The 18,328-nt window shown below is 38.5% G+C and overlaps 1 protein-coding gene across 1 annotated transcript in view; it reads right to left on the reverse strand.

Annotated features, from left to right (window-relative positions):
- Window positions 1-1,528: 1,528 nt before the first annotated feature.
- CLIC4 (chloride intracellular channel 4) overlaps window positions 1,529-18,328 on the reverse strand; it is a 67,511-nt gene continuing 50,711 nt past the window's right edge. The window contains exons 4-6 of the mRNA XM_058718608.1: window positions 14,413-14,519; window positions 5,828-6,009; window positions 1,529-5,102 (exon numbers count right to left, since the gene is read on the reverse strand). Coding sequence (XP_058574591.1) covers window positions 4,938-5,102; window positions 5,828-6,009; window positions 14,413-14,519 — 454 coding nt within the window. The 3' untranslated portion in view covers window positions 1,529-4,937. The remainder of the gene's footprint in view (window positions 5,103-5,827; window positions 6,010-14,412; window positions 14,520-18,328) is intronic.

Below are 18,328 nucleotides of genomic sequence, written 5' to 3' on the forward strand. Positions count from 1 at the left end.
TTTGTTTGCAATTCCCATTCCCACCCCCAGTGCCAGGCAACCATTACGTTCCTGTGTTTTGAGTAAACCCCTCCAGCTAATGAAATTTTGTCTCCTAAATATGGTGAGATTGTGGGAGATCTCATTCTGCCTTTTGGAAGCCCTGGGCTTAGCTTCTAGCATGCCCTGGACAGCTCTGGAGTTCAGCAAGTGTCCTGTGAGAAATCCAGTCATGTATTTGGGGTACCTCAGGTTTCCAGTGTGCCCTGTAAACAAGAGCCTTGTGATTTTCATTTCCCCAGAAGAACCCCTCTGCATGGGCCAAACCCAGTCCTCAGTCCCAGGCCCAGAATCAGCAAATGCCTCCAGGGAAGAAAATTACCAGACCATCAGTTCACCTCAGAAGGGCTTCCTCCTCTGAAATTCCAATTCATTTAGTTCTTCTTGCTTCCACAGTTTTCTGATGTTTAAAAATATTATTTTGGTGTTTTTACTAGTTGTAGTATGAATGTTGTGTTGTCGTGACCTACTATAACCTACCCATCAATTACTGTAAGCTTTTAAGTCTTTATGTCTTATCAGGCAAGTCTGCTAGCCTACCTTCCCTTTTCCATATATTGGCTATTTGAGGGGCATTAATTCTTCCATATGAATTTTTAAAAATCCATTTATCTAGTTTACACACACACACACACACACACACACACACACACACACACACTTGGGATTTGGGGGAAAAATATACTGAATTTATAAATTACTTGAGACTGAATTGAAACTCAAAGACTCTTAAGCTCCCTATCCATGAACATGGTATACCTATCCATTGAGCAGGTTTCTATTAGGTCCTTTGATAATATTTTGCACTTTTCTTCATAAAGAATTGCACATTTTGACCCTAAATAGCTTATAGTTTATCTTTTAAAACAGTTTTATTTTTTGGAATAGGTAATATATTTGCTACAAATTTCTCAAAGCTCAAAAAAGTATACACTGACAATCTCCTACCAATTTTCCTGTCACCCAGGTTTTTCCAGAATTGTCACTCAGTGTCACTAGTTTATTAATTTTAATATGGTTAATATTAGTATATAGTAATTATATTTCTTCATTATTGTATCTAGTAAGCTGGCTTAATTTTCTTATTTCTAACAGGTTATTATGGATTTCCTTTATGTGTATGTATCATCTGCAAAGAGTAGCCATTTGGTCACTTCTTTTCCATCCCCTGTTCTTTCTACTGATTTTACTGCACTGGCTAGAATGTTTCTAATAAAATAGCTGTAGAAAGTAGCTGGATAATAGCCATGATAAAAGGCAACCTATGTATGAAATTTGCTATAGGTTCTTAGATGGCTTCACCAGGTTAAACGTTTTTTTTTTTTTTTTTTTTTTTGCCGCTGGTCCTATTTTGCTAAGAATGAGAATTATGAAAGTTCTTATCAAATTATTTTATCCACCTACTGAGATGACTATATTTTTCCCCCTTTAATCTATTAAATGTGCCGAATCACCCACTCATGGAAAAAAGTAGTCTCAAGTAAAACACTTTTACCCCAGGTTACTATTTATTTTCATGAGGGGGGGAAAAAAGAACCTTTTATGATAGTGAAAATATACTTTATTTTTTTAATACAATAGCTGCCAGCAATATACTGGTTCTAGAGAGAAAAGAAAATACAAGCATTCTATAATAAGCTTTCATTTGCCTTTTCAAGTAATTCTAAAGAAAATATTCCAATTCTGTTCAACATTATGACTTGGGGAGTTGAAATTTTTTCCATGATAAAAATATAATTTTGACGGTTCCAATCTTGATCATTTATAAAGGATGGAATTAAAAAAGCCCATACAGTGTATCAATAATGAATACTTCCCTCTCAGAATCAAATACTGACTATAACCAGTATAAGAAAATGGTTAATCAATAAACTTGATGAAATGTGTATCAAAATGTTCATGAAAAAATACATTGCTATTTCTTCCCATTTTTTTTTACCTTGCAGATATTTTCTAAATGGAGATTTTAAATGTACAGAAATAAAAGCTATCTACGTAACTCTGGAGAGATTCAAAACTCAACAGAAGTTAAAATGCCTAAACTCTAGAGTTGATCAACTTAGTGTAAGAATGTCAGAAGTCTCTTAATTGCATACAGATTGCTCAAGAATTTAAACATAAATTGTGTAAGCTGAGTTACCAAGAAATCAAATCTTATATGATTTTCATCACAAAAGCCAACAATCCTAATAAAAGAAGGCTAGAGAATATCTGCATCTACATTTAAAAAAAAAAAAAAAAAGGAAGTTATATCTGCTGAAATAAAGAGCTTTCCAACTGTTAAACACAAAAATGTCTCAGAATTCCTTGGAAAACAGTGAGAGTTTCCATTCAGAATCTAATCTTGTTGAAGGGGAAGGTAAGGGGTTTAAATGAAGGGGGAAATGATTCAGTAGTTGTAGAAATAAATATCAGATGATCCACATTATGTCAAATCATACACTAATTGCCATGAAAACTTTTATGTCCTAATATCTCCCAATATCTTAAGCTATGACCTTTCCACAAGTACAAAATGGGATTAAAAAAAATGTTCTAGGATTATTCTCTTTACTAGCTTTTTGTCCATTTGCCAATCTCAATTTTATCTATCTTCCCTGATAAAGTAGTAAGGTCTTTCTACATCAAAATCAGAAGAGAGAAACCTGCCTTCCTTAGGTATCCAGAGGGATAGCCAAGTATAATCATGGGATAAATTTTTAAAAGACACTGAAGAGAATAAATATCGAAAGTGGAAATACTTCACAACTGAATTTCAGAATGTGTTTTCCATCGCTCTACTTTGAGGCATGTGCCGCTGTCCTCATTACCCTCTCCTCTGCACCGAGGCCACCATTCACTTGGAAGAACAGACCCCTTCTCTTGAATCTTTTTCATACTTCAGGCTACGAGGCCAGGCTCAGTATCACCTGAATGCCAACTTACCACTTAGAAAGTAGGTGAGAAGTGGCAATGTGCGTCCCAGTGCAGATGTGACATTTTCACCCACTGAGGCTATAGAACCTCTCAATGATAACCTGAGTGCTCTTCTTGGAACCAGGTAAGTCATCATCCAATATTTAATTATAAAAAGGTGGGTGCCCAAACTTTCGATCACCAATAAGGAGTTCTAAGAAAGGTAAGGCAAAGAAACTTCCCTGAGCCGAACGGAGACAATACGGAGCTCATCCTTCTATACCAAGCAATTACGGATAAAAATGCAGTACATTTATAGAAATCAGGCTGCTTCCATAACACCAGTGCTTACTGAATGTTACCACATCAAAGTGGGGGGAAACACCGCCACTTTAAAGCAATAATATACTTGAATTTCCAAAAACAGCCTCTGAGAAATAGCACTTCTTAAACAAGTTACGTATAAAAAATTACCAAAAGTGTATTCGAGTCACAGCCATGGTCTTTGGAGCAGTATTTATAAAGTACGTTTTTAAAAAATGAATAAATACATAGCAGAGTTTTTGTTTTATTTTTGCCAAGTTCATCCTCCCCTGTCACAGCACAGACCATCCCTGGTTTAGGACTTCAATCTAAAAAACAAGCATGCAGAGTGCTATCCCTCAGTGCGGCTTTAGAAAAATTTAATTGAAAGACGTACAATGACTGAGATTAGGCAAAACTCGGTAAATGCGTTCTCACCATCACAACTACAATTTAGTCCCAAAGGAGCGAACCATCCTCTAACCCAAAGTTTAACAGTAAACGGGAGTGGAATGGGAAAGCTCGTAACGTGTGTTTTATCTTGTTTTTAATATAGGGTGGAAAGTGCATTGTTTAGATGATCCACATTAATTAAATATGTTTTAGAAACAAAATTCTACTTGCCATTTTGACAAACCCACCCGACATTCCTTCGGTTAATATCTGTGAGGGTTAATCTTTGCAAATCGTTGTACTGAGACAGCAAAATCAACTAAAGGTCAGTTTATGTAGTGTTGCTCAAAAGATCTACAGACAGCAAGGTCTATGCTTACCTAAAAAGGAGCTTTTTAAATAAAGGAGGAAAGCAATATGGTTCTAAATGAATGGCACTGGGCAAAATACATACCAAAAAAAAAAAAAAAAAAAAAAAATCACACACACAAAAAAAAACCCAGAACAAAAAAAAAAAACCACACAAAAAAAATCCACCACACATTTAGACAGAAGAGCAGGTGCCCACTGGTTTTTCTCATATGGACTTGAGGAAGACCTTGAGAATTATCATTATCATCTCTCTCTCTCTAAACTTTTAGCTTCTACATAGTGTCAGATGTTACAACTGGTTTGAGGGATAAATGCTTTCGGGCAAAAGTAAAAACCCACGTACAAAAGTGGAACGGCAAAGTTTGTAGTGACTTTCTGTGGAAGGCTCTCTTCACTGGTGGGAGCACACCCAGGACAGATCATCCCGAAACTGACGGATACGGCGGTATTCTGATATGGTGGCGATCCCTTCATATACGAAACACTCTAAAATTCCAAACATACATAAATATTCCTTGTACCACGCATTGTGCACCAGCTGGGGGCTGACTGAGGAGGTCACGGTTACTATGTTCACACATCAACACTCAAAGTTCCGCCGTCTACACAAAGTGAACAGACACAACAGTGAGGGTTCCGGAAGGATGGCAAACGACCTCTAAAGTGAAAAGAGCGTGATGGAGTGTCCCCAAATGGGGGGCAGGGGAAGGGGCAGGGGCAGGAAGGGGAGGCAGGGTGCAGAATTTTAACATAATACTGCTTAGGAGTGTGTACTTAAAGACAGCTACTATACCTGGTCTATCCTTGATCCTAATCCTGAATAACTGCATGTTCATGCAAAATAAGATTTCTACTTTATAGGAACAGGAGCAGTCTGTTAGGAAAAGCATGTTCTTAGGGGAAGACGTGAAGTCATCTCTCTCATAAGTGATAGTTTACTTGGTGAGTCTTTTGGCTACGTCGCTATATGCTATTTCAACCTCCTTGTCACTGGGACAGGTGTTGGTAAACTCATCCCTGCTATAAGCGTTAGTTAGGTATCTCCAGATGCCAGCCATCCCTTTTGGAATGTCAAAGTTGCGATATTTTTTGGCCACCACCTGAAAACACAAAGAGATCGAAAGTGAACATTTATTTTCCATGACTTGTACACCAGACATATCTCCAGTTTGGGGACAAACGAATTCCAACCATCTCTGAGAACTGCTTCTATTGGAGAAGAAGTCACCTTCGTCCTAACTGGAGTTTTAAATAATGACAGGACTGCACACGACATCAGAACTTCAGTAGTGTCACAGTGACCGTAAACGCCTGCTCTGGGGATCCAGGGAGGAGACAGCCAAGTGCCATTGCTCGATAAATACCTTAACGCGCACATGCTGTTTGAGACGTCTGTTCTCCTTGGTCTTGACCTTTACTGCACAAGTAGTGCTTACTCCTATTCTAGGTAGCACAATGTCTTACACAAGAAACGCTCAGTAAATATTTTTTGCCTCGTACCAGATGATCACAGAACAGAATCTGACAATGTAAGTTTGTGTAGCAAACTCCAATTCCAAGTTACCTGCTACCTTTTTAAATTTTTATGCAGTCATAGGAAAAAATATTCTTCTTTCTCAGATGCCTCAATTTTAAGACACAATTTTCCATTTAATTAACTCTAAGGCATTTCAACCGTTGCCTAAATAGCATTAATTTCTACTGTCTGGGGGTTCCTGGTCATATACAGAAGATCGAGGAAATTTCACACACAAAGAAAGCGCTATCTCAATAAACAGAGAAGAGCCCCCTAATTGCAAAGGGACACCACATCCCAGAGACCTACCTTGACAATGTGCAGTTTGGGAAGCAGGTTGCAGTCAGCTAATGTCATTTCATTGCCATCCAGAAATTTACGTGTAGAAAACTTAATGTCCTCCATACTGTTCTCATCAATTTCATCAGGGAGGGGAGAATTCAGATATTCATCCAGTTTCTGCAGGGTTTTCAAGAGACCCCTCTCCAATGCTGAAAGAAAGATGGGGATACTGTAAGAAGGAAAACCACCCGAGCCCCAAAATAGAAGCGTTCCTCTTCCAGCCCGTAACTACTTTATCAAATGCTTACGCCGACACGGAGCACTGTCGAACTAGACAGACAAGGTTCCTGCTCTCCTGGAGCTTATTTACATGGGGCCAGTATGAGACAAACAAATACATTTGTTCAGATAAATACAGAAACAAGCGGGACGGTTTCAGAAACCGGAATCCGTAAAACTTAATAACTAAGCGCCCCACTTACAAACACACTGTGGCCCAACACAGTTGAGGTTTAAACCAGAAAAGTGAGTGAGAAAAGGCAAAACCTATTAATTCAAATATAGGGAATAAAATCTTGCCACGACGGAGATTCTTGCCCTGAATTTTAACGCCTGCTTCCCCAGGAATATTTGGATTTATCACCAAGAAACGTGTTAAGAAACTCCAATACAGACAATCCGAGCAGAAAACCCGAAGTTCCTGCACTGTCATGTAACACACAAGAAGCCAAGAATGGCACATTTTATAATAACATGGAAAACACAGAGGTCAGATTAGTGAGTTCAATTTATAATACTGAATCAGGGGGCTCTTCAGCCAAGTAGATTAAGATGCTATGATTGCTATAATTCAGAAATTAAGTGAGACAGAGCCACCCCTGTATACCTGATCAAGGTTAAGGACCTTCAGCAGAGGGGGTGGGAATGTCATTGGAGAGGACTGTGGAATAACACAGATAGGTCTCCTATCATCCCTTCTTATCCTCTGCCTTCCCAATCTACCTTCACCCCCCCCGCCCCCCCACACCCTGAATGGACGAGCTCACACTGATGACTACAGTGCTTGGCCATAAAAGAAAGTTAAATACCCTGAGGTGACAATCAATACGGTTGTATAAGTTTGAATAAACTTGGTTCCATTAGAGAAAAAGACAAAGTTTTCATATGCTACATATTAGGTATTTCACCAGCAACATAAATATGTCCTAACCCAAAACGTCTTCTTCCACATTAGTCCCACCCACTCATCCCTTGGTCCCTTCCTAGCAGTCCAGATAAAAGATGGCAGTCTTAGCTGGATGAAAGGGGCTGTAGACATAAAAAGGAATAAATGGATTTTAGAGGTACTTAGGAGATAAAAACCAACAGAGCTTGGAAACAAAACTGTACATCGAGAAAGGACAGACGGGTGCCTGAGAGGCTCAGTCGGTTAAGCATCCAACTTCGGCTCAGGTCATGATTTCGCAGTCAGTGGGTTCGGGCCCCATGTCGGGCTTTGTGCAGAGAGCTCGGAGCCTGGAGCCTGCTTCATGTTCTGTCAGCCAGATGCGGGGCTCAAACTCAGGGACCATGACATCATGCCCTGAGCTGAACTCACGGACCGTGACATCATGAGCTGAGCCAAAATCGGACGCTTAACCAACTGAGCCACCCAGGCGCCCAACACTTAAAAAAACTTTTAATAAATAAACATTTTTTTAAAGTTACTTTATTTTATTTTATTTTTTAACGTTTTATTTATTTTTGAGACAGGGAGAGACAGAGCATGGACAGGGGAGGGTCAGAGAAAGGGAGACACAGAATCTGAAACAGGCTCCAGGCTCTGAGCGGTCAGCACAGAGCCCGACGCGGGGCTCGAACTCACGGACCGCGAGATCATGACCTGAGCCAAAGCTGGACGCTCAATTGACTGAGCCACCCAGGTGCCCCAAAGTTACTTTAAAGTCAGTATCTGACAACTGCGTACCTTGTAGTTTTTAATATGGTTTTTTTTTTCCACTCTACCTGAAACGTTTTCTTTTTTAATATATAAGTTATCACCAAGTTAGCTAACATACAGGGTATAGACACAGTATGCTCTTGGCTTCGGGAGTAGATTCCCAGGATTCATCACTTACATACACACTCAGTGTTCATCCCAACAAGTGCCTTCTTCAGTGCCCATCACCCATTTTTTAATATGCTTTTTAAAAATATGTATTAGTTATGCTCAGTATTTTAATATGAGCATTGTTAGATTTTTTAGAACTGTTAAATTTTTTAATTCAGGGCTAGTTTATATTAAACTAATAGTCTACTAAATCCTGAACTCCTTCCTTCTAATTCTTGTTATTCAATTAATACGTTATTCTTGTTTCCCCGACCACACTATTTTTTCTTTGAAGGTGAAGTCCGTGTCTTATGCTTCTGTATATCGTCTAAAATTTATGGCACTCTAATCAAGCACAAATTAAATGCCTGTTCAACATCTGCCCCAGACTGAGAAAGGCTGACAACGAAGCATAAAAGTTTAGAGTTTCTTAAATGTCTGGAGAGGGTTCAAAAGGAAATCATGTGAAAATGTAGAATAGATACTTTTAAAGTCAGACAAGGGGAGATATTTGTATCTATTACATCTTTGTGGGAAGCTGAAAACAGAGCCAGGAACTGCGTATTGCTAGGAACATTAAAGCCATTTTAAAATGTAAAGAAGAAACGGTAAAAATTTTTTACTTAGGCAAATATCAAATTGGAATGTATGTATGTCAAACGATAGGGGACAAGCTCCAGAACAAAGAACTACCTATTTTATTAATAAAAGGTCACTCCAGCCATAGCTGGAATCAAGTTAGTTTATTTCTTAGAGCAAACAGTTAAGCAGGAGGGCACTAGAACCCAGTAAAATAAAGTTGAGGAGTTAGCAGAACTCAATTGCAACCATGGAAGTGACAAGGAATTAAGCCATTTAAAAATAGATCAAAAATACAAAGGCAATTAATATAACTTTTTGATTACATCCAAGTTATCACCATGCACACGGTCATCTGAAATGTCAAATTTATAAATTAACAAGAGAATGAAATGTGAGAAATAGGCGGGTTAGTGAGGAGTCCAGGGCTTGATGGAAAAGTTTTCACGGTTATACTTAAAAGGGCTGGGGACGGGCCAGCAGAATCTCAGGATGGTAAAAAATAAATAAATAAATAAAAAACAAAGATTCAATATGATTCCTATCAAAATCAATGAACACAGAATAAATACACATTAGATACAATGACTTGTTCTTTGATGGGTTTATAGTGAACAGAGTCACGGGGCCTCTATGGAGGAGAATACTGCCTGAATTCAAACACTGAAACAATGTCTCCAATGGCACTTGAGGGGAATGACAAGTCTGGGGAAGTCTATGATCTTCAAGCTACTCTAAATTCATCCTTTTCCTGAACTGGTTTTCAAATGTATCCAACAGAAAAATAAAATATCCTAAATCTACAATATTTGAAACATAATGCTTATCGTCCCAGAGATAATAAGGCACAGACTAAACTTAAGAACCTAGCCAAACATTACAATTCCTATTCTTTCCATCCTTTTGGACTTAGTAAAGCATCCACAATGAAGTTGAACTGCTGGACCTCATTAGAATGTGATTATTCATTAAGAATCTCAGAAAAAAGGGTATAGTAATGAAAACAAAGAACGCTGAATTACTTTGATTCAATTTTTTATGAAACAACACAAGGAAGCCCAACAAAACAAAGAAAAACAGAGGTGCCGAGAGGTACTAACAGAGCATCATTCAATAAATATAATGAAATTTTGAAGACAAACCACGAAGGAATCTAAAGCTAAGAGAAAGAAAACGTCAACATTAACCACTAGAAGGCAATAGCAAGCCATGAGAAAGTAGCTCTTGTCTTAGCACTGTTACTCTAATACCCCTCCTGTGGTAATGCTGATATCTCTACGAAGGTATTTCAAAAGCTCTCTAGGGGCGCCTGGGTGGCGCAGTCGGTTAAGCGTCCGACTTCAGCCAGGTCACGATCTCGCGGTCCGTGAGTTCGAGCCCCGCGTCAGGCTCTGGGCTGATGGCTCGGAGCCTGGAGCCTGTTTCTGATTCTGTGTCTCCCTCTCTCTGACCCTCCCCCGTTCATGCTCTGTCTCTCTCTGTCCCAAAAATAAATTAAAAAAAACGTTGAAAAAAAGAAAAAAAAAATTAAAAAAAAAAAAAAAAAGCTCTCCAAAAAAAATTAGTACTTAATTACAATAGAGGCCATACAATTAGTTTTAAATTAATTCTGAAAATCAAAACACCCTTTCTTGCCTATGAAAATATAGCAAAAATTTTCACACACACACACACGCACACGCACACACATGCCAGGGTCAGAAGTGTGGGGAAATGAATACTCTCACATTAGTGAGAATATAAACTGGTGTGGACTTTTGAAGAACAAAACCTTCTGACCTATTTAGAATGTAGCACAAGGACACGGTGACTGGCATCACTGTTTGTGATAATAAAAAACAAAACAAAAAACTTGAGACAATCTATACGACTATCAACAGGGAAATAATTAAATAAAAATCCTTATTGTGGAACACATTAAGCAACATTTCTAAAAACTGAGGTAGATCTATGATCTCCAAGCTACTCTAGATTCATCCTTTTCTTGAACTGGTTTTCAAATGTATCCAACAGAAAAATAAAATATCCTAAATTTACAACATTTGAAACATAACGCTTGCTATGTTTTTTTATATGGGAAGACTTCTACAACATAATATGTGAAAAAGACAATAGCAGAATGTAAAACACACATAAATACACACTCATATACAATGTTCGCAAAATTACATAGAAAAAAGGGTGAATACTAACTGTTGGGGAAGAATTTATATAAGGTTATTAAGGACACTGAAATTCCATTAAATTTATTTCTAAACTACTGTAACTTTTTTAGTAAGCATACATTACTCAATCACTGTATAATTTGAATGAGTAAATGCAAGGCAGTAAGCATGAAATGTAACACGATCATGCTAATTTCAATAAAGGGTAATCTTACACAAACAATTTTTAAAGGCCAAGTAGAAAATAGGGAGTGGTAATGAGTATTTAAAGATGATTAAATCTACAATTTGGTTACATAGTTACAATGGTGAACAACCACCCTCTGATTCCAAACACTTCCGGGGGGGTGGGGGGGTGGGGGGGTTCGACAGCCAAGGAAGAGGGGAGGAAAGATGAATTTTGAATAAAAAGGAACTAATTAGAACTTACAGAGATCCCTTGCCTCCATTTAAAAATAGGAATTTGGACACTATGAAATATGCCTCAGAACGTATAATGGCGGGTTTCATCACTGCCAATTCATTGAGCTCTTAAGAATATTATAAATATCAGGGTGCCTGGGTGGCTCAGTCAGTTAAGCGGCTCTTGATTTCGACTCGGGTCACGATCTCACAGTTAGTGAGATCAAGCCCTGTGTCAGGCTCTGCGCTGACAGTTCCAAGCCTGCTTGGGATTCTCTCTCTCCCTCTCTCAAAATAAACAAACATTAAAAAAAAAAAAAAAAAGACCATTATCTAAAGTACCAACACCCTAATAAATTACCTATTAAACAGTTACATTTGGGAACTTAATAATTTATACAAATTAATGAAATCCCAGAACTGAAGAAAAAAAAAGTAGATCTGGACAAGTCCTACCTAATTCATTCCCATGAGAGGAATGACTATTAACTTCTTTTAATGCTTCAAAAGATTACACAAATCTTCTCCCAATCAACTTGGACATGTTACCAAAAGAATGAACCTTTCTCTCCCTTCCTTCCTTCCTTCCTTCCTTCTTCCTTGCTCCCTTCCTCCCTCTCTCCAGACCTACCATATTTCCCTTTATTGTATTCTTTAAACCCTATTTGTTTATTTTCTACCCAATCTAAGTGCTGACCCTTCTCGTTCACTGGCCCAATACTGCAGTATCTAGACATCTAATCCCGCACTTAGAATTAGGTCTTAAAAGGTCTTAAAACTGTTCAAACATACTGAGTTTTGTAAAATACTTAATAGGCTGGTAAAACTAATCAAAACCTTGCCTACCCCGATCTACTGTGTAAAAATGACAAATTCATCTCCACATAAGCAGTTTATAGTTTGGGGGAAGAAGGAGAAGCACTAATTTCTTAGGCTTATTTAAGGCATTTTATTGCACTAAACAGATAAGACATCTGAAACATGTATGTATATATATATATATATATATATATATATACACACACACACATATATACATATACTCAGTAAGCTCCATAGTAATTTGGAATACTGTTTTCTAAAGTCCCAGGGCAGTGACAGGCCCTATGGGGGAAGGTTGCTTGGCAACTGGAATTCTTATTTACCAATAGGTAATTTAATATAAAGCCTTCTAAGTTATGCACTGTCTGATCCATTATGTTGTTTGTTCTTAGTGGTTACAATTCTAAGGACAGTAAGCGTAGGTGGCTACTTAAGACAGTAACAAATTGATAGGAAAAAATAGAATACAAAGTTATACTTAAGTGAGTCACTTTCTCCCCTGTTCTCTCCCCTCCATCCCATCCCCCAAAGCAATTGTTTGGCATGCACGTGCGTGTGCGTGTGCGTGCGTGTGTTTAAGCAAATATATTTTTTCCCCTTTCCTCCCCACCAAGTGTCAAAAGAAATTCAACCACCCTCCAGTTTCCAAAGGCTACGTGGAGAAATAAAAACATTATGAATTTAACTCTGAGAGTTCAAAGAAATGTGGGCAAGAGCATCTGGATATAAAAGGGCAGTTTCACGGAAAGAAGAGTCACCTGGATAAAGGAAGGGGACAACAGAAGATACTGTGTGTGGACAGGAGGGGCTCCAATGTAACTGTTTACTTAGTATCTAAAAGGCTTAGACTGAAACATCCATCAGGAAAAAAGCCAATTACTTAGGAAAAGTGCTCCCAAACCCAAGGCAATTACTGGAACACATTTAATAGCTACAAGCCAGGGCCGGACACTAAGACTGTTCCCTCCCTCCCTTTGTAGGAAAACATCGCATGCAGTGAATATTATCCCAGAAACCATTGAAATTCAATACTAAATTATAAACTGCTGCAATTTTAAAATTTAATAATAATAATTTTTTAAAAAGCCTGAATAGCTTGGAACTCTGCCTACTGAAATAACATCAGAAAATTAGCAAGTGTTTCAACTTTTTAAAAGATGTTTATTCTTGCTTAACCAGCACTGTTATTTCCCCTCTTTGGTGTCCTTGTTCATTTGTAGCCATAAACTTCTACCCAAAAGAACCTCACCCAGGCTACCAAACTGTCTGAAACTACGATGGATTCAAGTGTCTTTAGGAGCTGGCGTTTTGGGTATTGTGATTACTTTTAATTAATAAACACTAACGTTCTCTCCACAGAGTTTTATCCAGAGAGAACGATTCTGGATGCTTTGATGCTTCTCAAAGAGAAGAAAGAGAAAAATTACTGAATGGTATAGTTAAGACAAGGTTCATTAAATGGGCCCTCTTTCAAAAAGACCTCCCTTCACCATATATAGTTTCGGTAAATGAAATAAGGTAGTGTCCTTTAATAAATAAAAGAAGGAATTTGGGGGCACCTGGGTGACTCAGTCAGTTAAGCGTCCGACTTCGGCTCAGGTCACGATCTCACGGTCCGTTGAGTTCGAGCCCCGCGTCGGGCTCTGGGCTGACGGCTCAGAGCCTGGAGCCTGTTTCCGATTCTGTGTCTCCCTCTCTCTCTGACCCTCCCCCGTTCATGCTCTGTCTCTCTCTGTCTCCAAAATAAATAAACGTTAAAAAAATAAAAATAAAAATAAATAATAATAAAAGAAGGAATTTATATCTGTACTACCCTAAACAATACTCACCATGAAAATATGACTTAAAACTAAAATCCTATTTCAGGATGCAAGAAATTAGGAATTATACTCCCCAGTATAAATGCCCTCTTAAGAGTCCCTCCCAAAATTGCTCTTTAAGGATAATTATCATAGAGGCGCCTGGCTGGCTCAGTGGTAAGAACACATAACTCTTGATCTCAGGGTCATGAGTTCAAGCCCCATGCTGGGTATGGAGCCTACTTAAAAAAATTTTTTTAAAGTAAAAAAAAAAAAAAAAATTTAAAAAGGACAAGTATCACAAAAATCCATCCAGGCTGACTTTAGGCTGCCAGCACCCAAGAATAAACAAAAGATTTAGTAATAATTTAAATGAAGTTAAATCAGTCTATTCCAAACCACCACAACCACAGAATCCATGGTTTCTGATGCACCGTTAAGTCTTTGCGTAGTTCCCCTTCATGGTAACTTCTCAGAAGACTGTGAAAACAATTTGTTCAATAAACATTTTATCACACATCCACTATATGGTAGGCACTGTACCAGTAGCCACAGACAGGAAAACGACAACCTCTAATCAACTTGGAAAGCCAGTTTTTAATACTTAATGGGACTATCTGGACTCCAAAGTAACCATTTATAATCACCGTATAACGGGATTTTTTGGATTTATTCGAGGGGTTTTTTTGGTTTGTTTATCTGCAGTGGTAATCCAGTATTCTGTGGGGTTTTTTTTGTTTTGTTTTGTTTTTTTACCTTCATTAGCCTCTGGCCTTGAATTTTTGATATATGCAGAGAATTTGGCAAAGATGTCCATTCCAGCAGTATTTGATTCTGGGTGTTTTGGTGAAAGCTTCAAGTACCTGGCGGGAAAAGGTGATAAAGGATTAGAAAGATCCTCCAGAGATCTGTTAGCGCTGAGTTCTCTCAATCCACAAACCATCGTGCTAGCAGTTACTAGACATCTTCTAACAGTTATGACTCTAAGAAATGCCATCATCTGTTTTCTATGGTATTTTTAAGATGTGTTTTTTCCTTAGGAAACAAAGCTCTGCACAGTGTTTTTGTTCGCATATTAATATTCTTGGCAAGCAAAGGGCATCCGCGCTCACTTCCATTTTATAAATTAGAACGCTGGGGAAACAGTCTGCTTGCTCGGAGGTGGGTGCCAAGCCAATGCGGGTCTTAGAAAGAGAGCTCCAGAGCAGCACTGTCCAAAAGAACTTTCTGTAATGAAGGAAATATTCTATATCTGAACTTCCCAGTAGGGTAGCCACTAGTGATGTGTGGCTGGCTATCTGGACAGGAATTTCGATCAACCAGTGTTACGTCAAGTTAAAAAGTCCCCTCCTCCGCTTGCACCAGCCACATTTTAACTACGGAGCTTTCTCAAAACAGAGATGCCAACCAGATTCTTGGTGTGTGCCCTGCCCTGAACCACCCCATGCAGCAGTGCCAGAGAATCCCGACAGCGGGAAAGATCAGGCATTTTGGTCAAGACAAAAACAGCAGGAAGCAGACCACTCACTTCAATCCCACGCTCGGGATTTTCCAAAACCTTCCCTGTATTAGACATTGTAAGGGTGGCACTGGGCAACAGGAAGAGAAGTTGCCCGTAATTTTGCTAACAAGTGTTCTGTTGTGTTGTTACAAAGTTGGTCTACTTTGACATGAGACATAGCTTTACACACACACACACACACACACACACACACACACACACACACAGATGTGTATTTTGCATATTTAAATCCCAAACACACATATTCAGTGTCTATTTCTTGCTCAAATTGGAAAATACATGTGAAAAGGCTCAGCTCCTCCCTCTTCCCTTGGGCGGAGTCGCACGCACTCAGGGAGTTGGCGGCCACAGGAATTCAGACCATCAGCACCCCAGTAGGAAGACAGGTTCATCTCCTCAAAGGCCCTGCCAAATTCCCCTGGAAAGTGGGCCTGGGGGAGTTAGACTTTGGGAAAAATCTGACATGAAACTACGAACTTTGATTTCCTCAGATATTTTAGGATGCGGTCTTTCCACTTCTTTAAAATTAAAAATGAAGGTGAGGTATTTTTAGGTAGAAATTTAATTTACTTGCAAGCTATAGTTTCTGGTTAGCTTTTATATTCGTATTTTTTTACATCTGCGATTCTGAAATCAAGGACAGGTACATCTAAAAATCTGGACAGAGGACTACATGGGTAAGGAGATTATAAAGTATCTACTGAATACTCATAGGCTCCATTTGTCTTTCATTTTAGTAACTCTCAACTGTTAAGCTTAAAGATTTCTCTTATAAACAGAAATATTTACAGAACAAATTCTTCAATGAATGATGAATTTCATACAGTATAATGTATACTACATTAATAATATATAATATTTTTCCCCCTCTTAACTATAGAAAACCTTACCCTCTCTTTCTCTCTCTCTTTTTTTGCCCCCGGCTTTGGGCTGAAAGAGTTAATTCCAGGTTCACCTCCCTGAAGTCCCCTTGAGTATAAAAACAACAGCCTCCAGTTTAAATGTTTTTACTGCCTGTAATACAGTAACTTCATTGATTCATTCCAAACAAAAAATAGCGCAAGGAACCTACGTGCCTCTTCAATACATCTGTGTTTTCCTCTAGCCAAGTTTCCATAATTATTCTTCTTTTCCCCACCCAATATTTAGCTGTACCTACTTTTTCTAATAAAGTTCACTTCCTAATTCTCAAAGTAAGAGGCGTGAAGGTAGGCTTAAATTGTAGATCATTTATATATTCATTACTCACATATATTCATTTATTCTAATTATTATGGGCCTGCACTGTCAGGCATTATTGTAGGTGTAGGGGATATAATGATGAGCATACAGAGGCATATTTACTAAAGACCTATTTTAATTAACAGGGAAGAATGAAGAAGGATTTGCAATCAGCATATCCTTAACCATATGAAAACAGATGCTATTATGATTCTTAAAAAATAAAAACTGTCCTCTAAAGCAGGTTAGGCATACCCTACTCTTCTCCAAGACAAACCATTAAATTTGTACTATTTAATCGATAGAATACTTACAAGAGACCACCTCAAATTCTCATTTTGCCTAAAAGGAAATTCTATTCCAGAAAGCTTACATTCTTGGTCCCCAAATCCCTAGACTAGTTAAAAGTATTGGCAAACTAAAACCCAGGTTTCCTGTCTCCAAGTATTGTTTTTGCTTTTGTTTTAGGACAGATTGGGGTCTCTGAAAGATAAAGCAAATTCTAAACCAAGAGGTCCAAAATCAGTTGCCAGTTCATTTTGCATTTCCTCAAATACTGGATTTTAACAGTTCATCATTATTCACTTTCCCAAACAGCTTGATAAAGCAAAACTTTGACTGAGAACCTTCATTTCAACATTTAACAAAAAGGAAGGCAAGTAATTAACAAAAGGCTACCTGTCAGCAACACCACGGGGATGAGCATCCAGGGTACAAAGACTTTCAGATCAGTCCTTTATTCTGTATTACATCACAGACTGTGAATGGTAAGACTAGCTATGAATACTCCCATCCTTTTAGGAAAGATCTCAGGCATTTTCTTTCTCATGAGAATATAAGAATAAAGTCTGAGTATACAACACATTAAATTATCCCTGTAAATTCAACTTTCATTGTATTTTTCACTTTAAAAAAAAAAACAACAAAAACAGGATTAGGGGTTTAAGATTAGAGCCCGGACAGCTCAGTTGGTTGATCGGCCAACCTCAGCTCAGGCCATGACCTCGACTGTTGTGAGTTCGAGCCCCAGGTCGGTCTCTGTGCTGAGAGCTCAGAGCCTGGAGCCTGCTTCGGATTCTATGTCTCCCTCTCTCTCTGTCCCTCCCCTGCTCTCTCTCGCTCTCTCTCAAAAATATACAAACATTAAAAAAAAAAAAAAAAAAAGAATAACCCTTTACAGAGCTCATCTCCAAAATTATCTAACTTCCTCTATCCTTCTATTTTTTTTTTTATCAGTAAGTTAGCCAAGTATACCGGTCTGCTTCAGTTAAAACTCCCAAGTTTCAAAGCTTTTTTGAAAGCTTTTCTGGCAAAGTAGTTCCTTAATTCAAGCAAGGGGAATTAGTTATATATTTATAAATACTTTCCCCAGAGGAAAAGAAAGAGAAAGTTTCTTCTATGTATGCTGGTTAACAGACCAGCAAAAAAAAAAAAAAAAAAAAAAAAAAAAAAATTCCTGGATTTAAGCTTTTCACTAAATTCTAAACAACTCTAGAACAAACAGTTGCCTGTATTTATATTTGTCATGATCGAATCAGAAGTGCTCACATAAAAACACTCTGTTCTCAGTACCATCAAATGCCAAAAACATGTTATTAGAAATGCTAGCTTCTGGTCTGCCAGCTTGGGCAACTCCTCTGCCTTTTCTCTTCATCCAGTCTAGAAACACGAAGGCTCTCAATCAGGGAGTGAGGAGGGTCAGCAGTAGTTAAGGACTAAAGACCTTCTTGTCCTTGAGGGGAAAGGCAATGAGCCAGGGCAGTCCCTGAACGCCCTAGAACACCACAGGAAGGGAAAGGGATGCCCGTGGTGGTCCGGGAAAGAACTTCCTTCCTCCTCCTGCTCATCTTCCAGAAACAATTGTGCCCAACAGAGACTCTGCTGTTCATCAGCACCTCACAGTAGGGGCCGCAGGGCCCAGTAAGGGGA

The sequence above is a fragment of the Neofelis nebulosa genome, chromosome 2, assembly GCF_028018385.1.
Source record: "Neofelis nebulosa isolate mNeoNeb1 chromosome 2, mNeoNeb1.pri, whole genome shotgun sequence".
Classification (NCBI taxonomy): Eukaryota; Metazoa; Chordata; class Mammalia; order Carnivora; family Felidae; genus Neofelis; species Neofelis nebulosa.